The sequence below is a fragment of the Mytilus californianus genome, unplaced genomic scaffold (genome assembly GCF_021869535.1).
Source record: "Mytilus californianus isolate M0D057914Y unplaced genomic scaffold, xbMytCali1.0.p SCAF_1, whole genome shotgun sequence".
Taxonomy (NCBI): Eukaryota; Metazoa; Mollusca; class Bivalvia; order Mytilida; family Mytilidae; genus Mytilus; species Mytilus californianus.
In genome coordinates this window covers 52292274-52318691 of record NW_026262581.1, presented here as the reverse complement: position 1 = coordinate 52318691, position 26418 = coordinate 52292274, and the positions used below count along the sequence as shown (strand labels likewise).

Below are 26418 nucleotides of genomic sequence, written 5' to 3'. Positions count from 1 at the left end.
TCGAATTCAATTTAAGTCATTGAACACACATTTTCAATAGTTGGTTGATTAAAAAGATACTAATTTTAAATGAGGAGATGTGGTATTAATGTTTATTTTAGTATTCTTCTACAAACAAGAAATGATTGTAACAGGATGCTGTTACGAAGTCTCCCAAACGAAGCTCCCATAATTCGTAATTCTCAGGGTCGCCTGACATTAGGCAAAGTCCAGTGAAAATTGGTTTGGTCCAGTAAAGTTATATGCATTAGCGATGCCTGGGGACTAACCCTGTATATCATTCAAATCATCTTGGCATGACAAACCAGAATATATATGGTTTAGGGGTGGGGATCGCGAACATTTACAAGATACTAGAACATTGGGGTGGGGGGAACCCCTGGGGACTGACCCTATACGTCATTCAAATGTTCAAGACATGACGAACAGGAATATAAATGGTTTAGGGGTGGGGATCTCGACCATTTACAAGATATTAGAACATTGGGGATGGGGAAAACCCTGGGGACTGACCGTATACGTCATTCAAATGTTCGAGACATGACGAATAGGAATATATATGGTTTAGCGGTGGGGATCTCGACCATTTACAAGATTTTAGAACTTTTTCAAATGGCAGGGGGTCGGGATGACCCCTGGGGACTAACCCTGTATATCATTCAAACCATCTTAGCATGACAAACCAAAATATATATGGTTTAGGGGTGAGGATCTTGACCACTTACAAGGTATTAGAACTTTCTTAAATGGCAGGGGGTGGGGGTGACCCCTGGGGACTAACCCTGTATTTCATTTAATGGGCTTTATCATTTAGAACATTTTCAGTTAAAAAGATTGTGCCTATCACAAACGGTTTTCAATTTATAATCATTTGAAAATTTTAAAAAATAAAATCCCATAGGGTTCTATAGTAAAACCCTCTTTTCTTTTTGCCCCTCAAAGTACCCCTTTATAAACCCCATTGCACAAACAAAACCCTGATTGCACCACTAGACATGTTAGTCTAACATATTGTGAAACCCTAAGTTAATCTGACAAGCTGTTTTGGAGAACGGGTGCTGACAAGTTCAAATTTAAAAGCGGCGGAAGAGGAATAATAATAATAATAATAATAATAATAATAAGAACTGAGCAAAAACAATAAGTCTTCCCAAACTTCGTTTTGGAGACTTAAATATAAACACGACATAATTTTTGTGAACACAAAGAATTTCATTTACATGTACCAAGCTAACAGGTGCTCATGCTTGCCAAAAGTTAAGGTAAGAAAAATAGAGAAATTATTCTAAAAGAGGGACGAAAGATACCAGAGGGACAGTCAAAATCATAGATCGAAAACAAACTGACAACGCCATGGCCAAAAATAAAAAGACAAACAGACAAACAACAGCACAGACGACACAACACAGTTATAACATGTTTGTTTGTCGCACAAATACTTTCGTCAACTCTAAAGAGAACAGTAAATAAAAATAAGCAATTGGCGACGAGTCTATATCTATCTTATTGGTCTTCTCGGTTTGAAATTAAATTGTATTTCTTCTTAATCTTCTGGTGGCAAAACCCAAAATCACCGAGGTGGAATAGAGTTGACGCCGTCTGCCTTCCAAATCCTGCACTCTAGCATTATGACGTATTGTTTATTATTGCGTAACGTCAAAATTCCGTTGGCCTTTGGGCCTCACCCGTGGCACTCAAAGGTAGTGTTTTTGGATAGGCCGGATAGGCCGTATGGCAGAGAAAAGGTTAAAATGAAAAAAAATTTAATCATTACAAAATGAATTGGGGTATGCATTGTTCCTTTTGTCAATCTGCAAAAGTACACCTGTTCATTATAAAGATGCTGTATCAAACTTGCTTTAGAATAAACAACAATTTTGTTTCAAATGAGATAATATGGGATTAATATCAATGAGAAAATATCATATAATAAGATGATATTGCGTAACATTTTGCACTTTGCATTGAAACAACCTAAACCGACGCAATCCTATGTTTTAATGCAAGACATGCTACATTTCGTACAACAATTTCTTACAATTACCCACTGTTTTTTAAAAGTTTTAATTTCAGGAATAAACAAAATAAACCAACAGCTGCTGCTTCCTGAAGTAGCGAGCATATTTTTACCCTGCTTTCAAAATGCCTGTTTTATTTGCTATTTGTATAAGTTGTCACCCTACTGATAGCTGAAATGTGAAGGTTTCTATTGCGTGCTTTAGTTTTATGACATAAGGTCTAGCTAGGCAAAAACTGGTTTAACCTCTACGCAAAAGAAATGCTGTAAAATCAGTACATGAAAAGCACTTCACTCCAAATTAACGAAATGATTGGTAAAAAAAAAACCAATTACAAGCTTAAAAGGAAAAACAAAACAAGACTGTTCGCAGTTAACATGGTTAAAAACAAGCTCAAAGTACTTAACCTGCTTATATGAAATCGTACCGTCCTATACTCTAATACCGTCGCTGTACTTGAATTCATATCCCATGCACTGGCATGCAGTAACTATGCAATGACAAGAATGATTAAATACAAAATCAAAAATCAAAAAATAACTAGATATATATTGCTATATATGAGAGATGTATCATACCCGACTTTATTGTTAATCAAAATGAAAGGAGTCTAAAGGACAACAATATACCAGACTAGATTCTATACTATATTAACACGCTCTTGATCACCCCAATTCTTTACAAGTTGCGAATGAATTCATTGGTAATTTTTAAATGAAATTCTAAACATAACATCAAGTAAAAATATGATTGATAAATTTATTAGGATTTTCAACAGAAAAAAATACAAAGCCAGTGGCTATTACAATTAATGTTGTTCACATTAACACTAAAATAACATAAAAGAAAATTGTTACATGAAAAACACATTAAAAGTACATTACGAATGTATGTATAAGATTACGTTAAAAAAAACCCACATAAAACGTATATTACTTTAAACGTAATTTGAGGTCTTTGTTAAATTCCATTGTATCAATTAATACTTAAGTTAAAGCTTATATCAGCCAAATGGACAATAGCGAATTTAAGCAATGCATCTTGTGATGTTATCTTAAAACTTTCCGGTACGTCACTGGACGATAAGAAAACACCAATGAATCTGATTGAATCTTAATTGATTTTCTTTCCCGCATGCATCGGAGTATTATATTGACAAGAGAGTACTTCCATGTTTGTAGCAAGCAAAAGTAGCTGTCGAACATGATCTATTTAAAACAAATATTCAAAAATATAACAAACTCCAGTCTGACTTCGCGCAAATTCAAAACATTCCTATTTAAAATTTGTTACTTTGCAATGTCTGGTGTCATATATTACACATGTTACATCCATAGTTGCTAATATTAACGTCTTTTAGTCTCTTTATGAATAGTGTTATACCACGTCTCCTTGTATTCAAATTATTAAGTATCGATCACCATACAATCTATAATTTTGTATATACTTGTCATCATTTATGATAGTTTTGAGTATTAAAATCAATTACATGTTAAAATGCAAGACATGCTAAAATGAGCGACAATTCTTTCATGCAGTCAACTGGTTTGATATCGGTTGTGATGACAATGAATTAGACCAATGACGAATACAATGATAATGATATAGTATAAATTTATTAGTTTTGGTGCACTCAACACGTGGCTTAGGAATTAATATCTTCTGGTTGGTCCAAGGACATGATGTTTGAAAAGCAAGGTAAGTATGCATATTAAATTATGCTGCCAACTGGTTTTCATGAAAGGCGCGCAATGACATATATATTTTATCCTCAGGTTAAAAGGAATGAAAAATATCAACCTAAGGTCATACAATTGCAGACCGAATATGATATGACGATAACCAAGGTTTATTGCTCAAACATGAATTTAAGCCAGAAAATAGAATTTGATCTCAGGTCAAAATTCAAGGTCAAAAAATGATTTTAAAAGGGAACAGGACGCATTGACAAAAGTGACAATATCATTAATCTAAGTATAGAACAAATTAGGGACACGATTCTAGATTTCATTCGGAAACTAAAAATGTTCTCAAATGTGTGTCTATTCATAGTTGTTTTGACTTTTGACTTTGTTCTTGTGACATTTTAATCAAGAGTCGTATTTTATTTTGTGTGATAATTTGATGCTCAGACACCATTAATCATACCCTAAGCATAATGGAATACGCAAAACATGTGCATAATGTTTTATAATGTTTTCGAAAAATCTGAATTGGATAGTTAGTAATCAAAATGAAAATAAAAAAAAGAGGTAGAAGATACCATGAGAACATTTAAAGCTCATTAGTCGAAGAGATAACGACATCACTGTTAGAAAACTAAAAACTGAGCAACACGAACACCATGAAAGACTGGGGTAATCTCATGTGCTCTGGAAAGGTAAGCACATCCTGATTTCAATTAATTTCAAAACCTTTTATGGAAAGGGCAGTAATTATTTATAACGTGTAACTATTCATCAGTTTAGAGTTGTTATTTAAAACATACGATTGTCAAAAATTGAATTATCAAAGTACACATCTATGTGTATGCTTTATTTAACTGATATAAATTGGTCTCCCACTTTGAACAACCGAACGGGAAGTTAATTACATATTTATAAGCGCACGTGTAATAAATAAATGGACTTTGTTTTTCGTAAATTGTTTTGTTATAAATTAAGCCGTTAGTTTTCTCAATTGAATTATTTCATATTTTTCATGTCGGGGACTTTTATAGCCGACTATACGGTATGGGGTTTTCTCATTGTTAAAGGCCGTACTGTTGCCTATAATTGCTCAAATCCATTTCATTTGAACTTTGGTGGATAGTTGTCTCATTGGCAATCATACCACATCTCCTTATTTTTATTTTGAAGTGTAAATAAAGCACAGGTGCTGGCTGACTGAATTTAACAAAATGCAAAAGATGTTTTTTTATGTGGAAATGTGTATATTGTAATTATCTATACCCTACTAACTGCAATTGTGTAAACATATATAGCCAATAGTAAACATGATAAAAGTCAGACGTCCGATAATACCGTCAACTGTCAACATATCGGACACACAGAGTGAATATGTGGTGCAAATACAAAATGTGAAGTGTGTAACTTAGTTTTGGCTGCCTTGTTGTCATTAACCACGATTTATAACCTATATAATAATTATTAACAGATAATTTATGTAAATTTTACAAAAAAACTTTATTCATAACATCCGGTTACAAAGAATACTTAATATGGTTCTGTTTTTGTATGTTTATAAAGCTTTTCAAGTATTTACAAACCTTAAGTCTCCCAAATTTTATCTATTTTCTAAATGATGTATAATCCAAAAAGATCCTCGAAGAGAAATTTTGAATGTTGAAGTGTCAAAGAAACCAAATATTGAAGGTACAAGAAAAGTAAACTTTCAAACGAAACAAAGCAGCAAAATCCAAAAGTTTGAAATTGATATAAGCCTATATTATCCTCTGAATATTAAGATATGTACAACTTGTTAATGATATACTTAAACCTCCACTTCAGTGGCATCATTTGCAGTGGAAAAACAATACTAAATGACTGACTACCATGATTATACAAAAAGACCTCTCTCATATTACATGTCATGAACACTAAGTAATAAAAAAGAAAGATTATAAACTAGTATTCATAAAATTAAAAATATCGCGGCGCCTGGATCTGTATGATGTATCCTTCACATAAAGTTCATTTCACAGTTTGACAAAAGACTAAATCGGTCATCATTTTATATGACCTTGAAGAGTACTAAACAACATTCACGTCAAATTTGCGCGAATCCTTCTTTCCTCTCCCTTCATTTCTTCGTTTTTTCTTTTCGTTCTGCGGTTTGTATTCTAATTCAACTATATCGTTGTGTGGTTCCGCAATATCGGTCTGAAACATTAAAAAAGATTGATATGATAAGAAACGAATGATAGATAGTAACTCGCGGAAAGAGGTAGATTATCTGTAAACTCTAAAGAGACTGTACCAGTCACCTGATTATTTATTCTATTTAAGATTTAGGTTAACAACGTAGTCATTGGACATATTGTTTTAAGTTGACCTCGAGTGATCATGAAGTTCAAGTTTCCAATTGACCCTGTCAATTCAGCGGAAATGAGTACTGAACTAAAATTATGGTAGTTGCAGTCGAAAATTTTATTCTTAACAATTTTGGCAGCAATTTATGGAATTGGATTGAGTGATCTATTACATATTTTAAAGTCAACCATCAATGAATTATTGAACTAATGATACTCCCACCCTAATGAGTGCTAGATTGCAATCATCTTGTCCGTCCGTTCCTCTGATCGTCGGCTCGTTCGTTTAACAAATATTTTAATCACACTTTTCCAAAGTACTACTGTGCAGAATGTAAGTAGCTTTGACGATGAGTTGTAATGTCCGAAGACTTTTTGGATCTGTCAGAAACATACTTCTTGTTTGCCGATACTTTGGATTTTTCACACGTTGAATGCACTTAATATTTTCGTCACTGGTGAGCTTTTACCCCGACACATTCTGTAGGTGCCTGTCCAAATTCAGGAGCCTGTAATTCAGTGGGTGATGTTTGTAGCTGTATACCATATTTGTTTTTCGTTTATTGCTTTGTACATAAATCAGGCCGTTTGTTTTCTCGTTAGAATTGTTTTACAATCATCAGTTCGGGGCCTTCTATAGTTGACATGTTTGTGGTATGGGTTTTGATCATTGTTGAAGGCCGTACAGTGACCTATAGTTGTTAACTTCTACGTTGTTTGGTGTCTGGTGGAGAGTTGTCCAATTGGCAATGATACCACATCTCCTAATTTTATATCAAAACATTTTGATATGGCTTTTAGACTCTGTAGCTTTAAAAAAAAATAAACCATTCGAGTAAAATTAATCGTAAGTTATACTGAACTGCTCCGAGTGATTGTTATGATAATACATAAACCAGGTTTAACGGTCAAAGTACAATACCTTTTTCGATAAATGACCATATAAATACGGTGATGAAGATGTAGATATGAGAAACGAATGACACATTTGATAAATCTATTAACATAGAGCTAAATAAAACAGACACATTCAGATGTATGTTTTTAGACTCCGATGAGGTCTGTCGGACATATGATGGCAAATAAGTAGCATTCACAAGGTGTCATAATGCTCAAATAAGTAAAACAAAATCAAACTCTGATGAGGGCTGTCGTACATATGATGGCAAATAAGTAGCATTCACAACGTGCCATATGATAAAATAAGTAAAAAAAAATCAATCCAAAAAAATGCTTTAGACTCTGATGAGGGCTGTCGTACATAATGATCGCAAATAAATAGCATTCACAATGTGTCATATTGCTCAAATAAGTAAAAAAAAATAGTCATTCTAAAAAAATGTTTTCCACATCATCTTGTGTTATATAGCATAGTCAATTACACATCCTGACAAACAATCTTACCAAGTATGAAAGCTTTAAGGCAAACGGTATCTGAAGAGTAAAGATAGACAGACAATTTTTTTTTCTATGTTCCTCATTCGTGATCCGACAGAAGACAAATACAATGTCGTTGGAAGTCTATTTCACGAAAATCTTTTCGATAATTTTGAACTCAATAAAACATGTGAAGACCTTTTAATATATTCTTGAGATATAAACATAATGGTATCAGTTCGTTTCATGGCAATTGGAAGCTCTTATAATTAAGACATATCATGCATAGAAAATGGTCAAATGTAAAAAGAATACACAATATGCTAACTGGTGAAACGCTAACATAGAAAACTAACTCTTCTAATGATAATATTATAGGTAACACAACCAAAAGCTTTTTAAAGTCGGTAGCCATACATTAAAAAAAAAATGAAACTACAGTCATATATTAAAAGAAATTATCTGTTAAACCATGTTATATTAAATATTCATGCAAATGCATATTGCCTTTTTTCATTATTTATCGAGAGAATTGCATTAGAAGCTTGTTATACTGATATTTTTTTAAATGTTATTCTTAGCTGTATTTCGATAAACAAAAAGTTAAAAAAAAATAACTCGTGAACATACAAAAGCTAGCTCTTTCTTATACCAATTTTTAGAGTGTTAAACATAGACCCTAACATGGAATAATTTTCCAAAATCTACTTATTTTCTTCAACTAAGATTTAGAGCAGGCTGGTGTGTTCATTATCAACTATCCATTCAATATACACATATTGTCTTTTAATTATGATAAAGATTCATATGTCATGTCAGTTTATGTTGAAAAATTTAAGGGAAAAAAATTTAAGGGAAAATAATTTTGTATAAAATGATTATCAGTTATAATGTTTTACCTCAGCAAATACAAGAAAAAATTAGACATTTCAATATTATTTTACAATTATTCAGTTATTATTTTTAATTAAATAATGACTACTTTTGATTGTCTTTTATTAAACAAACACTACAATATAAAGCGTTTTATTAACTGTTTTAAATATCTTCAAAATAACGTCGGACAATCGCAACTCTTTAAATTGCAAAAGTAACCTTAAAATCAAGATTGTCATGTCACAACGTTTTACCAGGCAGGTATATGTACTTCAGTATGCAATGTAAATAACAATGTTCGAGTAATAATGAAATATGGTTATACTAAGTTATTATAAGTTAATACTGAAATGTATAGCTCAGTCAAGACAACTAAAAATTTTGGACTATCTATTTTTCCTAAAAATAAAATAAATATAATTGTCAATTGACAGTTTATGCATAAATAGAACATCGACAGAATGAAAGTAAATGTCTGTCCACAATATCATTCACAGTAAAACACAAAAACACAAAAACACAAATATGAATAAAAGGAGATGTCCTAATGATGCATACAATGTAAAATAATATGTTACATACCTTAAGCTTTACACTGGATAATTCTTTCACGCTGTCTCTTAATTTAGATTTAAGCTGTACAAGTTGTTGCAACTTTTTCTTTACAGCTTTTGTTGTCTTCCATTGTTTTGATTTTATCATATCAGATAAATCTGTGTTACATTCCTCAAAACGTGTAAGCAGTTCGCTTATTCTGATTTCATCTTCCCCATACCTTTCACTTATATCGCCGGAAGACAATTCGTATTTTGTTATGAACAGACGAACTTTTTCTAGACCGGGTTTTATATACTTCTTATAATCTTCATAAAATATCTGTACCTCATTCATTTTTGTCTCATGAGAAAGGGATACGGCATGTTCTTCGAATGATTGCAATGTCAATTGTGCTTGATCATCAGAGGTCGATGACAAAGACCTTACAAAATGTTTATTCTCCTCTGATTCCAACGAAATTGATCTCTGTGACATATTTCGAAGGGAATGACTTGAAGTGAAATCGACAAGTTGTTCATTCAGTATGCGAGATTGAGCTTTTGCTGATGTTGCTTCTGGTAAATGTTCCTCCGTTGTGGAAGACAGAGACCTTGCTACTGATTTCAAACTCACTGATACTGTTGATGATGAAGGACTGTCAGGAACACGCTCAAGATTTGTATTTATTCCAGCACCGTCTCCTGCCTCGTCGTCACCGATACCTTCAAAAGTACAGCCACAAACATCACAGACTGCTTCATTTACAGATACGATAGAAAACAAGGGATCCTCTAAAAATTCGTCATACCCAACATTAACTTTAGAATGAAGGTTTTCCTTAGCCTGCAATGACTGCAAACTGAAATGTTCATTTTTTTTCTTTTCAACAGTAAGATGAACTTCACGAACTGTTCTGATTTCTTCCTCGTCGATTTCAATTTCTGGTTGTATTGTTTGGATTTCTTCGTTTGTCTCTCTAGCAGACAAAGTGGGATCTGATAAAATTCTTATAGTTTGTGGAAGGAAAAAACTCCCTCTAGTATTAAATACAGACTCAATTTGTTCTTTTGAAATACATTTCTTTTGATTATCCCATGCATATTTTATCAAGCTATCCCCTTTTTGCTTTAAAAAATTGTTTACACAAATGCAGATATCTGCTATGCCAGAGGAAGTCTGTATTCCATGTATAGCTTCAGAAATGTTTTTGGGATATTTTTCATTACATCTTAAAAGCGCAAATTCCTTAAGAAGAAATGGTTCCAGGTTGTATGACATGCTTTCTCCCATATTAATGATGTATACCATACTCAATGATATAACATCTTCAGCCATGTCAATTATTGACGACAGAGCTTCATCGTCTTTCATTAATTGTTCGGACGAATTCTGTAATTGGAGATATTCATCAAGACGTCTAAAAACTATACTTATGATATTGATATTTCCTCTAATTCCGGCCAATATCTCGATATTTTTTTCTAAAAGAACTGATATATCGCCACTTATTGACACTACTTTGCATGCGCAAATTATTGCTTCAGTTGTCCATGTTTTTGAATGAAAAACACTTCGCTCGACGAATTTTGAAGTAATGATATATGACGATGGAATAACAAAATTACATTTCTTTCCGCAAAATTTCGATTGCATACTAAGACCAACTAAAGTGAAATATCTAACCCATATTAAAAGTAATGTCAATTCTGGTATTGTTTCCTCTGTTTGTTGTATATTCATCCTCCCAATAAAAATACTAAACTTTTTCAAGGCTTTGGATGGATTGTGGTGAAACTTTAAACAATCAAGACTTTCCTTAAAAGAACGAACAACGGACAACGCAAATGGATATTGTACATTTGTTTTTGAGATGAAGCCACAACTATAAGCTTTCTGTCGACTTAAAGTATTTTTCTTCCTCTCCTGCAAGACTGTACTCTCGAGATTTGTCAGACTGTCATTCACATTCTGTTGAAGACCAAATATCTTTTTGAAGAAAATTAATTCGAACATTCGAGCGACACTTTTCTGTCTCTTTTTAGAAGATTCCAATTCCAATTTAAAGTAAATTTCCATTTGGGATCGTACATCATTCAAGGTTTCGAACAAGTCTGATTTTGTATTACTGATATGCGGTACAGTATGAATCAAATCTTCCATTAGTCTTCTGCATTTGAAAAATTGAAAACTTCTTTGTTCAGACTGATTCAAAATAAGGTTTTGCTCCCTGTTCAGATCTAGCTTTGTATTACACTCATTTAAAATTTGTTCCAGCTTAACATTGTGCATGTCCAAACGAATGAGCTGCAAAAATTCACTATGAGTGAAAGAAACTTTAGGTATACTGACTTTCGGAGACCTATCTCTAAAGTTTTGTGATTTTACAGTCGGTTTAGACAATGTTTTCAGTTTTTGTCGTTCTTCCTCAATTGTTTTTCTTATTCTACAAAACCATACTTTGCATTTTGTTAAAAGGTCTCCAACAATCATTTCATGAATAGCAGGTATATCATCAACTACTGTTTTAACAGTTTTGCGAGTTATTGAATCTCGAACATTTATCAGAACTTCAAGAATACGAGGTTTGTAAATAGGGTTGTAAAAAGAAGTCCCTATTTCAGTTTCTATTCCATAATCCCTCAAAAACTGATCCTTTATCCGTTCTGTGAAATTTGTTGAAGGTTTTGATGGGACTAAGATTGAAAAGATTTTAAAGAAGTTTTCCATTCCTATCACAACTTTGGATAAGTTGGAGTCTATTTTTAAGTTGGAATTATTGATCATCCAACTAAGACACTCCAATTTTCCTACTTCATTTGAATGCGGCTTTCTTTTGACAAAGCAATTGAAAGCAGTTCCAATAAATCTTTGCTGGCCAGTTAGCCTTGCAAGAAGCATGTTTGATTTACCGATATCGTCAGTTATTTCTCCATAATTGCATTTCCGGTCCCTGTACTTGTTTCGGCATTTATTGAAGTAATTAATTGCTTCTTCTAACTGTACTGTCATCTCCTTCAGACTCGTACTGTAAGTACATATAGCACTTCCATCAGGTCTAATGGAAATGTTTATGAGAGAATCTAAATATAAACATCTGCCTATCATATATGTTTCTTTGTCTTTTCTAAACAACGGAAGTGCTTCCTGTGTATAACCGTAGTCAACATATAGACTAGCCGCTTTTCTTGTCTGTCCTAGAAGTAATTGAAATGCTATTTGAAATAGTTTCATCAACAGATATATCATAGCTATCAATCAAAATTATAAGTTTGTGGTCAAACATTCACGTCAGTGATTTAAATTATCGATATGGTCTTATTGTAATTTAAATACTTTTTACTCTAACACGTTTTGCATTCAATACATTATATTGTAAATTGAAAAGTTCATGTATATCACTTAGTTTCAATGGTCTAGGCTCCTTTTGCTAAGCATTTACTTTATACAAGCATCAATTTTTGTTTTTTGTTGCAATCATTAGTATTTTGTTTTAAGAAATAATGCATAAAATAGACTTTCAATTAATCTCATCTTATACAAGTTCATAATGCTACACATGCACAACCAAATATTCTTAGCTCGTCAATGGTGTTATTATTGAAGTTGGGTTATTTGCATTTAAGGTAGATAGGGTGTCTTCCTCCATCTTGAATTTTGAAATACAAGAAAACAATCGGTCTAGATCTTTAATAAAAGGTGCAAATTTTGAGAGTAGTAGGTAATTCATGTGTAAGAATTTTCATTTCAATAGAGAAAATGACATATTTTATCATATTTATGGTTGTATTTTACAGAAAAACAGAATACTTTTGTTTGATTCTATTTTTTCCAACTTTGCAACATAAGGGGAGGCAACTCAAATGTAAGGGCAGATAATTCAGATAAAGTTACTTTTACAAAAGAATGTGTTAGGAATTTACCTATTTTATTATGTAGCAAGAAAACGGGTCCCGTGACCCCATTTTTTCTTTTTCTTATCTGAAAGCATACTATTAGAGCTATCTTCTCATATTTTATCTCAAAATTCTATGGTGTAGTTTTTGTTTTATTGCAGAAAATTGGGTTTTCCATGCATAATCTATACAAAATCTGTCAATTTTGCACAACCTGTAGCATGAAAATAAGCTCCGTGACCTATTCTTTTTATTATTTTTTTTTAAAAAGCATGATATAAACTACATTTTGACAAATTATTAAAAAATTCTATGGATTATAATTTAGACACCCCATCTACCTTAATAATAAATAAATAAAAACATAATGTCCGATAAATAATGAGCTGGCTATCTGTAGTAGTAGTTCAACTTGGAAACAAAATATTCAGGGACATAAAGGAAAACAAATAGTCCATGAACCTCTGTAACTCGATCGGTCAATGTATGTGTTATGTAAACAAACAGTTGTTTCGTATGTAACTAATATTCATATCTATAAAAGTTAAAAGTTGTTAAACAAATTTGCGTACTTTGGTACGTTTTACAAATGTCGTAGCTTCAATCCCGTCCCCTTTTCCGCGAATGTGACCTACCGAATTATACGTATTACCAGGTTTCTACTAACATGAGCAACACAACGGATGCCACATGTGGAGCAGGATCTGCTTACCCTTCCGGAGCACCTGAAATCACCCTTAGTTTTTGGTGGGGTTCGTGTTGCTCAGTCTTTAGTTTTCTATATTGTGTTTTGTGTATTACTGTTTGTTGGTCTTTTCCTTTTTTAGCCATGGCGTTGTCAGTTTATTTTCGACTTACGAGTTTGAATGTCCCTTTGGTATCGTTCGCCTCTCTTTTAATGAGACTGGTTATTATGATATTTCTATACGGTTTAACAATTGGAATTCAGTAATGTACTGTTTGACAAAACTAGAAGGTTCCAATAATGGCTGGTTTAGAAAACGGAACTTGATATTTACCATTTTCCAAATAAATAGATGCTGCAAGCTTTATATAATCATTTTCACCATCGAATCTTTTTTTCAGGAACTTCACCCTGAAAGGAATATCACGAATTCTATTCAAAGCTTTTTTCATTTCGTTGCGGTCTTTTTGTGTATGATAATACTCAGCTGCATTTCTATTTATTTGGTCCTCAGTTTGATTATCACGTAGTTTTGGTTTTTCCGGGTCAGGGTTTTCCTGAAACATAAAAAAAGTAGCTAGAAGTGTGCATAGATGGACAGTTGTACGAACTTAAAACAATTCCGCATTTAAATGTGAGAATGTGATATACACCTTTAATCTCGTCAGATGATTTTATTGATTAATTAATGTTTAATGCCACTTTCAGCAATAATGTGCTATTTTGTGGCGGTCAGTTTTTATTGGTGGAGGAAGCCGGAGTGCCTGGAGAAAACCACTGACAACCTCATTGTTGACAGGCTAGTGATACAGTAGTTGGACTACTTACACCACTTGGCCACCGATGCCCCTAATCGTTAGATGAAAACAAACACTTATAGAAAAAGAAAAGCATGTTGACGTGTTTTATCTTTTTAACATTACTATTCAAAATATATTTGGATTAGTTTGCAATCATAAGAAGTTTTTTTTTCCGAAGTGGACACTGCCTCAGTGGTCTCTTGGTAGCGGTCCCGCCTAGAGTGCGTGATGTAGTCGGTGTGATGCCCGGCCGTGTAAAAGCAAAAACTTGAAAATTGGTAATTGCTGCTATTCTGCTTCACACACGTCATTTATGAGTTATAGCAAAAGACTGATCGACTCGGAGTTCGAACAATGTTACCTTGTGATCGAGCAAGTTAAAAATCCAACTCAGCGTGCTGGTTAAGTTGTATTTTATTTTATTTTAATTGTTTGCGGCATATTTTGTGAATCTAGTTATATCTGTAAAATTAAGCTGTGTATTCCTATATCTATTTGTTATTTTGTAATCTATGTGTGAAGAGAGGGACAGATGTACAAACTGTTTATTTGAATTTGATATACACTTTTAAAACTCGTTAGATGAATAGCAACTCTCGGAGAAAAGAAAAGCATTTTGATGTGTTCTCTTTTATGCATTACTATTAAGATATATAAACATAAGTTTGAAATCATTTAGAATAATTCTTCTTATTTGAGACTGCCTATGTAGTCTCGTGAAAGCGGGCTCGCCATAAGTGGTACATTTGTAGATTACGTGGAAACGACCCCGGTCGTGTCAAACTCAAGACTTGAAAATTGGTTTTGCAGCTTCTCTGCTATTGTTTATAGACAATATAAGTATGTTTTTGCCATACAAAATGTATTTACATAATCCAATCTTCTAAAAATCATAAAGATTTTTTTTTTTTTTTAAATAATAAAATTCGTTTGAAACATTTAACAAGATAAAGGGATAGCGATGTTGTATTCAAGCGTGAAATTTAACTTATCACAGGCCTGTATTAAATATGTTGCTTCTCACCTGTATCGTTTTTTGATATTTGTTTAATGAATGAATAGCTTTTTCAAACTGTTTGTTTTCAAGAAGTACATCAATGGATTTTTCGAAACGTCCAGCAAGTTCGTAATATTCGCAACTTGCCAGTGGTTTATTTGTTCTTCTATACATTTCAGCTGCTTTTTCAAACTATTTAAATAAAAGAAGGTGCATACATTAATAACATGACTTAGTGACAATATAATATATTGAACGAAAATAAAAAAATATCATTTTATGAAAATGACTTTCTCATGCTGATTTATTTGGGTTTCTATTTGATGTGACATCTCTATTCCTTTCCTCTTTGATATAAAAACTTGAGCTCATAAGAGACTAACTATCTCTCTTAGCTATCATTTAATGCAGTGATAATTATGAATGGCATATAAAGATCTGAGAAAATTATGAAGGGAATATTTGTTGGACAAACGAACGGACGAACGGACGAAGAAGGTGAATGCAATAGATCCCCACTTGCGATCCACTACATAGCGATATGAAAAATGAGATGTGAGGTAAATTCAATTGAGAGAGCACCAGAACTACTTTAAAATCCCCAAATACATCTAGAGTTCACTATGTATATGCAACCATTAAAATTCATTTCTAATAGGTTTAAATTTTACAATAGGCTGTGAAATGTTGAAATTGTATTTAAGATTTAGAATAGAAACGCAAATTGAAAGAGCAAACAAATATGAAATTAAACTTACTCGTTGTAATGTTAAATAAGTTGCACTTGATGATATTTGCCATTTCTTGATGGATATATCACTTTCTTTTTTCTCTCTTCAAGATGGACAGTAAATTGGCAAAACATAACAGACTATTTAGAGAAAAATTTTCATCACGAATTTCAGGATTCAATAATTAGAAACACTTATTTCAAGAATAAGAATAAGAATAAAACTGGAACTGAAATTATCAAACTAAAAACAGAGGGTAATGCTTAAGGTATAAACGGCCAAACTGGTCCAAATCGAAAGTGTATTTTGATCATGATAACATAAAAGAGCCTGTAGAGTGATTTTAAAAGTTTGTTTTGATTACAAATGCCCTTGTGATTCAAAAATACATATGGTTATTGGCATATTTGTTTCAATTGTATATACTGTGAAAATTCGTCTGTGTACAAATATGAACGTGTAAAAAGATGCAATAATTGAAGGTATTATATAAACGACGATTTCAAAGATTTGCCCGTTATCCTAACCTGTTGTCTTTTTTCATATAATTGTGCGGCTAGATCAAAATGTTTTGCCATTTCTAGACATTTTGCGGCCTCCTTGGTTTTTCTTGCTTCTAAAAATTTTAAAGTTGCTTGATAAAGTTCGCTTTTCCTACGGGGACTATTTTGAGATTGAAGGCTAGCAATTCTGTAATGTTGATACGCATGTGCTATGGACTCCTTTCTTGAATCGCCTGCAGTATTAAAACATTGTGCAGCCTGAGTATACATCTTCACTTTCATGAATTCTTCTCCTTTATCAATCCATTCTCTTGGTGTAGACTTTCTTGTAAAAGCTGAAAATGCAGAATACAGTGAATTGATTACACAGAAACTAACACAGATCCGCCATCAACACATAACCCTCCTTATAACAAAAAAAAAAACCCCATTGAGATGTAAAGTAAGACAATAGTTGACGAGATTCTCGACTTAGGCAGGTGTATAGTTATGTGGCGGGTTTAACTAGTCTTTTATGATCTCAACTATCAAATCTCAAACTCAATTAATGGACCACAAGCGGCACACAAGAGAACCTACAACAAATACCAGAGCAGTAAAAACACCTAACACAACGACGACACTGACAGTCAAAATTAGACAGCAAAAACGTATCAACAAACTGTACCGCATCGAAAAAATGATCAAAAGTACGGAGAGCAAGATTAAACCACTTTACCTGCTGATATTAAATTTTACGTACAATGTATAATGTGTGTCATGATTTTTATATTTTATCATTTGCTCTGTCACTTTATTACTTTCACTGTGTCGATACCGATGCATAGACTGTAAGTCCCCGAGAACATCACCAGTCTAACAGCCAGTACTTCGGTACTGTCATCAAAATAGTGTCTTATTAAGATTTACCGTTACAAAGGTTTGGAACTTATTTTGAATTAAGGAATATATCTCCCTCATGCAAAGCTCTGATAACTTGCACGGCTTTTTTTTGTACTTTTTTTTCCTTTTTGATTTATTAGCTCTTCATTTTGTTTTATAAGTTTTGAATTTTCAATTACTTTGGCTGCGAGCATTACTGACGATACTTTTATTGTTGAAATGCGCACCTGGTGCAGTACAAAAGGTACCGTTAATGTTGTTTCTGCAACTGGGTCGATACCTCTGCTGGTGGATATTGAGTCCCCGAGGGTATCACCAGCCCAGCAACCAGTACTTTGGAACTGGCAAAAAATACGGATATTGTGTTATTTAAATTTGTTGTTAAACAATTCTGGAAATTAGTCTAAATCAAGGAATAAATGTCCTTCTTGCAAAGCTATGGTTACTTGCACGGCTTTGGCTATACTTTTTTTCTTTTTAATTCACAAGCTCTTCAGTTTATTTATAAGTTTTGAATTTTCAATAACTTTGGCCTCGAGCATCACTGAAGATATTTTTATAGTTGAAATGTGCATCTGGTACAGTGCAAATGGTACCGTCAATTTTGTTATTCCAACAGGGTCGGTACCGTTAATGTTGTTTCTGCAACTGGGTCGATACCTCTGCTGGTGGATAGTTAGTCTCCGAGGGTATCACCAGACCAGTAACCAGTACTTCGGTACTGGCAAAAAATACGGATATTGTTATGAAAATCTAATGTTACACAATTCTGGAAGTTATCCTTAATCAAGGAATAAATCTCCTTCATGCAAAGCTCTGAACCCTTGCCCAGCTTTGGCTACAAGTTTTGAATTTTCCAATAGTTAGAGTATATAATTTTATAATAGAATGGTTTTCATTTCCAATGATATTAACTAGAAATTCAGTGTTTATGTATAAGGAGATTACAAGCCAAAGATTCATCAACTCAATGACACAAACAATCAAAGGACACCCAAAGGCCAACATGTAGTCGTTAGCAATTAATAGGTGCCTCCAAACTATACAAAGCTTTTAACCACCCTTAGTTTACAAAGTTGTGAACAAACTAATAAGACCATCAAAGATCTACAATCAATATAAAACTTTCGACACAACAAACAAATCCAATAATTATATAAGACATCCACGTGTAATATTTCATATTAAGCTTACACCACTTTCATATATTATGAAGCATAAAAAGAGATACATAACCATCCCAACTACCCTATATTTAGTTTGTGCTATCCAACCTTCTCCCACCCAGGGTTGATTACGATGAGTGTTTTTTTTTTCTTCAAAATATACAAAATACTGATCTAACATTTCACTTCCTTATCTTCTGCAACAACATCAACAAGATTAAGAGCCTTGAAGTATTCGAATATTGGCCTCCTTTGTTCCTTGTCTTCATCAAATATCCAAACATTTTGCCTGGCTCTTGTAATTGCTGTGTATAGCTGCTTTAATTCAGAATTTAATACTTTGTGTTGTTTCGGATTAAAAGGCAAAGATCGTAAATCTGAAATGTTTAAAAAAAACCATTGAAAATAATTTACATATAAAATATCTTAAAAGCTTTAAAGTCAAGCTTGCATTGTTTAGCATTGCAATGACACATTTGTGCTATTTTATAAAGGTTACTGTACAACTATTAAGGAATTATGTCTTCTCGTAATTTCTGTAGTTTTTGCTCTGAATCTCGTGCAAAATAATATATGTTTCGGGATAATAGTGCTCAATATAAGTTTAACCTATATTGTTGAAAGAAATTATATGTTTGAACATGGACTTTGAAATTTCAACCTTTAAAGGGGCATTAGCTACGAATTTGACAAACAATTGAAAAAAAACCGTTATTTTTTTTTTATTTCAAACATTTATAAAAGCGGAATATAGAATTAATATTTCGCTATTAGCAGTCAATTTGGTTCAATTTCGTCAAAATGAGCCCAAAAACCCATCGCTAATGTATTGTTTGCTTGCAAGTCAATAATTTAACTCATTTGAATCCGTATTCATGGAACCTTTTAATTTGACCTTAAGTGAAGATGGGTGCGCATGTGTTCATCATATAAAAAAAATAAGAAAAATATGTTAACACTGAAAAGTAAAACAAGAGAGTCAACAGGAATAACAATTTCGTTCACTGATCCGACCAACAAAAAAAAATCATTCTTATACGGGAAAAAACGATGATTTATATATTTTTTTATTCTAATCATGAAATCAGACCTATAAAAATCAGATTGAAAGTGCTTGCTATCTATTTATATTGATAGTTATGTTTATTTCGGGTTGTATGATTGTCCGCAGTCTTCGGGGGTCTTCTTGATAGATAACTAGATGGCCCATGCTTTATTTATTGTTTCTGTTGGATGTTTTGTATTTTTGATATACGTTTTAGTATGTTACAAATACAGTATGAGAATTTTGGTCAAGTCAGTGAACATGAATTTGACAGACAATGCCCCTTTAATCGGTATACTACATTCATATTTATTCTCAATGGTTTAAACCAAATTGGTTGCCCTACATATTTGTACGTTTTCCAAAGTAATCAATATTGACATTGCTATGTTTTGTTAAATAAATTATTAATTCCATTCATTGCTTACATTTTAAGCACACATAATTAAATCACGCAGATGATTTTTTTTTATTATTTAATACACCAATTACTCAAAACTATTTCAGTGACAATATTTCCAGAAATGTTAAGAAATATTTAGATAAAACAAACAAAAAGCTTGATATAATGCGAACTTTCCTGGTTTCAGCATTAGAATGTAATCATAAGAATTGACTGCCTGTTTTACTTGTTGTTTTATAGGGTGGTAAAAGCGTAGACCATGCGATACTTCTTAGTGTGTAGAGCGGAAACAATTCATACAAAATATGATTGGGTAAACGCTTTTATTCCCCAATTAAGCTATAAAAAGGAACAATAGATTCTGAATAAGAAAGCGACAGCTTAAATAGTAAAGACATCTTTTCTTTAAATAGCTACAAAACAACTAAAATCAATCAATATGCTAAACTTTGTTGGAGAGTGCTTATATCGCCCCTTCGTGTGTATAATAGTTGCTTGTGTTATTGACTTATATCCTCATCTTTTTTGTCTTCCCTTTTTTGGTAAAAATGTATTCATTGTATTTACATATTTAAAAATACATACATATTTTTATGTTAAGTGCGTTTCTTTCTTTACCTGCTGAAATTTGCAAAGTTGGTTTTGTTTCATTCTGCGAGTCTTTCTGTACAAGCTTTTCGAGAAACGATAAAACAACCCTCCATTCCTTTGTAGCCTGAAAAATATGCAACTATGTTAACGGAATTAAAATAAAAACATCAATATTTGTACAGCAAATGACTATTACTAATTTATAATAACTAGAACACATCCATGACAGTGCGGACCCGTCATTGAATTGAATTAGTACGTAAGTACGTCTATTTGTAGCCGGGATGTTTAGTATTCGTATTGTCATCTGTTGAAGTCTCGCAGTCAATTAGCTAGAACGTTGTGCACGATGTTCCTACAACACGACGTTACACCAAAAATGGGACGTCAAAGAGTGTTTTCTCAAATTTTGACGTCGATTAATTAAATTTGTTAGTTTCATTCGTTTTTTTTTTTATATGTTATGGGTTGATTCTGTCTCTGTTATTTTTGTGATGTATTTTTACCATGAATTACCTCAAGTTGTAGAAATCGATTAACAATGTTTACCCTTAATTCCCCTTAATATGCTGTATTGTCGTAAATAATGTAGGAAGGCAAAATGGGACGGAATTATTAAATATACAGTTTTCCATAAATAGATTAAAACATAATTTTAGAAGAACAAAACTTTAATCACAGGCTGCTTAAATTTTATGGTGCATATCAAATGTCATTGTAAATTTTCCATATCTTGATTCAACCCCAATACAAATATATTCGACAATCTGCAAGTAAATCATTTTTTTTACCCTTGATTAATTTGAAATGAATTGTACTTTCCTTGACACACAATTTGTCGAAATACAGCCCTTCAATTATTTGAACCCCAGCTTCAAAATTATTTCCCCAGTCATCTATAGTTTCTTGCTTAAGTTTTCTAACGTCTGATGTACTTTTTAGATTTTAGAAATCTTCTCCTGGATCGTCCGTAAAAACGGGTAATACAATCCCGGGTTGTATTATTCCAATGAAACTGTTTTCGTCGATTTTTGCAATTAGTCTTTCAGTCACCTCCGTTTCATGCACCAGTTTATTTTGACGAAAAGGTCCGGCTTCGCTAGTACATGAATTAGTTTCAGTATGACAGTTATAACATGAGTAGCAGGACAAGTCGCGAACTAAAACTTTTCGAGTACTTGTACTTTATATTTGGTGAATGTACCTTACTGAAGGGGCGACTTAAAATGATTTATATCTATTTTAGGGTACTTCCGCAACATAACGAAAAATTCGCCTTTAATATATAGAGGACTGTCTTGGTGTCTCCAAATTGTCTTTGCAAAAGTTGAACATATCATTCGCATTCTGATTCAAACATTTGCCTCTAGCAACAATAAATCACTAAGAGCTAAAAATGGTTATAAAATATCAAAATTTAATCTGTGTCGAATCTATGTTCCGAGTTTGTCAATATGCACTATTCTTTTTTCGACAGCCTTCAATATCTTTTTCCAAATTTCACCGAACGATTTGTTTTAATTATCAGGAACATTTAATTGAAACAAATTTAGCACATGCAACGTCGGAAATAATCGTTTTTCGGACTTTTCGACGTTTTCACCGATTTGGACAAAATGACTACCGTTTTGTAATGTTTCGTAGCATTTTATTCCTTTCAGACCCAAACATGTAGTTAATAAAAAACAAATCTAGGCATTGTGTACTCTTTGTGTATCTAACTTTTGTTTTTATAAATTATAAATAACTTATTGAAATATCAGGTAAAAAAACCCGCATTAATTGCTTTGACAAATGAAATATCAACTTGGACAATATGACTACCGCTTGAAAAACGACTGTAAAGAGAAGATTTTATAGAATCTACAATATTTGAACTCACGAACAATGAGGCAAATATTTGTACTATTAGTAGATGTTATTACGTTCTTACAATTTTTAGACATTTTCTGCTATATCTACATATAAAATACACTTTCAGTCGTTGAGTCAACGAAAAACGTCGTTGGACATTTTTCTTATTCCAGCTTAATATGCAGCCGCCGAGTCAAATGAAATTTGACAAAATAATGACTTAATTATCACAAAGAACCGACACATGTTGTTGTTCTCGCCAAGTTTCAGGAAGATCAGAGAATAAGAAATAGGATCACTATACAAAAGAGTTAAAACAGTTGTTCAAAAATGTAACGTTGGACATCCGTTTTTTCACATATAGCTATGTTGTTTTAATCCTCAAATATACTAGATATTACTAAGCATATGACCAAGAGCTATAAGAACATTATTGAAAACATATACTAAATTTTTTTATATAGTGGTTAGTGTTTGCTAACATTTTGTTTTGTTTTGCGAAGGAAATGTCGAAGATTATTTTTTAAATCCTATGGGTTGTAGGAACAGCGTGCGTAACGTGTAGACAGTTTTCTCTGTTTCGATAGCTTTCTGTCTGAACCCGTCTGTTCTTGATTTCCTACTTTTTTTTATAAATATTAAAATTTTATCGTGAGCAGCCAGGCGGGTGTCAGAGTGCAGCAGATATAGCTTATCCTTGTGGAGGACCTAATTGCTTCGCATCACGATGCGAAACTATTAGTTTCATACGATATACCCGCCATCTTTAAATAATTACGTAACAAAAGTTAGTTCTGATTGGTTTCCAGATTATTTTGCTAAGATTCTATGGGCGGAAATCGGTTGTAGAATTGAGAATTCTTACGAAAAGGAGAAGAAATTATACAAGGATGTATAGCATTATGGGTGTCCGAGACCTGATAGATGAATTTAATTGCTATATATCTCGGGAAATACATTGTTGAATAAGTGCATACGTATCATTTTACCGGAGCTTTTTATAGCTTATTATACACCATGGGTTTCGCTCATTATTGAAGGAAGCACAGTGCCTTATCGTTGTTTACATCTTTGTCTTTTGGTCGCTGGTGAATAGTTTTTCCATTATCACAGCTCCTTATGTTTATACTCTCATACGCATAGTTGAAAATATACATGAATAAATGTATGTATGTGCTATTAATCAATCAATTTTTAAAAGAACGGAAAAATAAATGTGTTACCCCCCTTTTTTTAAAGCAAAATAATCATGAAAAACTCAGATGACTAACAATATTCAATGAATTATTACTTAAAACGACAATCATTACCTCTGAATCGGTGAATATGTTGTAAAGCAAAACATCATCAAATTCTAATCCTTTTGCTTCGTATAATGTAAGAACAAGTCCACTTTTCATTTCATCTGGAATGTTGTTACGTGCTTTATCATTAACCACTAAAATCGCTTGATGTGCACCAAATTCAATTTTCGATGTTTCTCTATGGTTTTCACACAATATGAGACTTAGCCAATTAGAGGAAACAGTCTCAAGAAGAACTGGTTTTGGTCCTTTAAAAAGACACTGATCATTCGGAAGACTGTCAAAGGAATCGGGAAACAAGTCCTTTAGTATGTCAAGTACGCTTGTGGCCAAAGCTGTAATTCCTGAATGTGACCTATAGTTGTGAGGAAGCTCATATATACGATCTGGTTGAACAGAAACGCCGATAGTTTTAACCTAAAAATTTGCAAGCTCAGATTAAAATGTCTTTATTTGGAAGTCTCGTATGCTATTTATACTTTAAAAAAAGTCTCAATGTCAATAATGGTAATGTTTCAAAAGTTTTGGTATAACAATCATATGCTTCTTAAAAAGACAACGATAGCAGGTAACTTTAAATTGAGATAGGGAAAATTATGCTTTAGTATTCATATTAAGAAAGAACGTATCCGAAACCGATATCTTTAGAAGGTTAGATTTTTTTGCAGACAATTAGCCTTCAGATTGGAAGAAATTGCATATTATTCCTTGTTACTGTTTTCGCATCAAAGAGACTTCATTCAAGGGCTTTAACACAAATTGAAATATAATGAAAAATATAATATCAGACAATACTTTCAATTAAATAAAAACATACTGTCTAAGAATAACCATAAGTTTTACAATCACATACATAGATTAATTTCATTTCCTTTTTTTCCTTGGTTGATAATCATATCAGATTTCTATATTTTCTATCAAACTATCATTGTCATTACAGAAACGTTTAACACTTAAGTTTACATTAATTTCAGTTCAAAATGTATAATAGTGCATGAATATAACATTCGCTCCTTTTCCTGTTCTGGTATTTCAAGATATAAATTGGTTGAAATGCACAAGAAATTACTAATTAAGGGGAGCTAACTCTGTAATTTGCTATCATTCTTACCTAAAGTTATCTAGAGATTTCTTGAATTACCAGACACGCAGAAACAAAAGATCTACCATTTCTAACTCAGGACGAGGGTTACTTCAAAATAGGATGGTTAAGTTGGTGGTTTTTTTTCGGTCATGTTTTAAAATTTTTCAAAATTGCCTGATTCTTACAAAGACTGGCACTTAATGCTCGAAATTTCTGTATATTGACGTATACTCCATCTCCTTTTATTCATATACTGTGTTATTTGTCACAACACTGGCAATGCACCACATTGATTACTACATATATGAGTTAAAGGAGATCTGGGGTATACGTCAATGAAACAACAACCTAACGACACGAACAACAAAAAGACATCTAGAAGTCAACATAAATTTTAAGTATTCATCCCATATAAACAGGACTGCCAAACATAAATTTTCTTTTCACCTGGCATTACTATCCTCAATCGACGTTCCTATATAATTTTAACTTATTAACATAAATTCTTATTTCATTAAAACTTTAATGTTTCCGCGAAGTTGTCAAACGTAAAAAAGATATATGAATTTTAATGTCATTTTCATTAATTTTTTTTATTTCAAAATTTATCAAATGGATGCGGTTTTTTGTTAAGGCAAAGAATCCCAAGTCTAAGTGCTAGACATACAATTTACATCAAACAGTTTGTCGGATTTTTTTATTTTGAAATTTAAATTTAAAACTCACTGATAAGTCCTTACTGGCGTAGTGGAAAAGACTGACTAGATCTTTAAACCGGAAGGATATTCCCTTCATGATACTTTGAGCTGTGTCGCCAGTCACAAACATACCATGTGGACTTTCACAAAGTTTGATAAGTAGAAACAGTTCAGCCTGGGCAAAGTCCTGAGCTTCATCAACATATATTTCATTCACTTTCCATTTTGGATTTTTTTGCTTGCGAAATCTTTGATACAAATTTCGGACTAGATCTGTTTGATCGAACATTTGTCTGTTTTGTCGAATATGTTCATACTCAAGAAAAAAATTGTAAAGTATTTCTCTCTCATCGATGAAAGCAGGTGCTTGTTTCTTTCCTATTTCAAAATATCTATTCTTATTCAAAAATCCTCCGTCATAAATTGCCTCATAAGACCCTTTGATAATAGACATTATTTCTGTCCAAACTAATGACGGATGATATTTCCCTTTATACTTTTTAAATTTTCCAATAATGCGAGGCCAAATTATATCTTCGAATACCTCATAGGTCACTTCTCGCCTCGGATCAATTTTCTTCATACGAGTTCTCTTGTTTTCACCGAGAGTTATATGTAGATCCAACTCTTCTTCCTCTTCGTCACTATCACTTTCATCACTATACTCGTTATCAAATTCATCATCTAGAATTGTTTGCATATCATCATTGTCCGTCCATCCTTCTATTTCAGACTTTAAACTCCCGTCAATATGTCTATCAAAATAGTATGGAGGCCCTAATGTAGCATCAAGCATTAACAAAAAATGTTTATCGGTAATAAAGACTGGGTACTGAAGTTTTTTTATATCCTGAAAACGATTTGGTAAATCGTCATCTTTCATTTTGAATAGTCTATATGTCCTTTCATCCCCATCTATAAAACTTTTAAACATTTTGTGGACT

At 32.6% G+C, this 26418-nt stretch overlaps 1 protein-coding gene across 1 annotated transcript; it reads right to left on the bottom strand.

Annotated features, from left to right (window-relative positions):
• Positions 1-2651: 2651 nt before the first annotated feature.
• LOC127723124 (uncharacterized) lies at positions 2652-26418 on the bottom strand. Its single transcript, XM_052229653.1, has 9 exons — positions 25503-26418; positions 23699-24109; positions 20562-20658; positions 18675-18872; positions 16472-16782; positions 15241-15405; positions 13751-13973; positions 8884-12032; positions 2652-5899 (listed from the first exon to the last, which is right to left on the bottom strand). The coding sequence occupies exons 1-9, from the start codon at positions 26406-26408 to the stop codon at positions 5771-5773; spliced, it is 5589 nt and encodes a 1862-aa protein (XP_052085613.1). The 5' UTR covers positions 26409-26418; the 3' UTR covers positions 2652-5770.

Coding starts and splice junctions, on each gene's coding strand:
- LOC127723124 (XM_052229653.1), bottom strand. CDS start 26,408: ATGTTTAAAAGTTTTATAGATGGGGATGAAAGGACATATAGACTATTC. Junction 15,406..16,471: donor TATATGAAAAAAGACAACAG/GTTAGGATAACG, acceptor TTATTTAAATAG/TTTGAAAAAGCAGCTGAAAT. Junction 5,900..8,883: donor TATCCAGTGTAAAGCTTAAG/GTATGTAACATA, acceptor TTAATGTTTCAG/ACCGATATTGCGGAACCACA.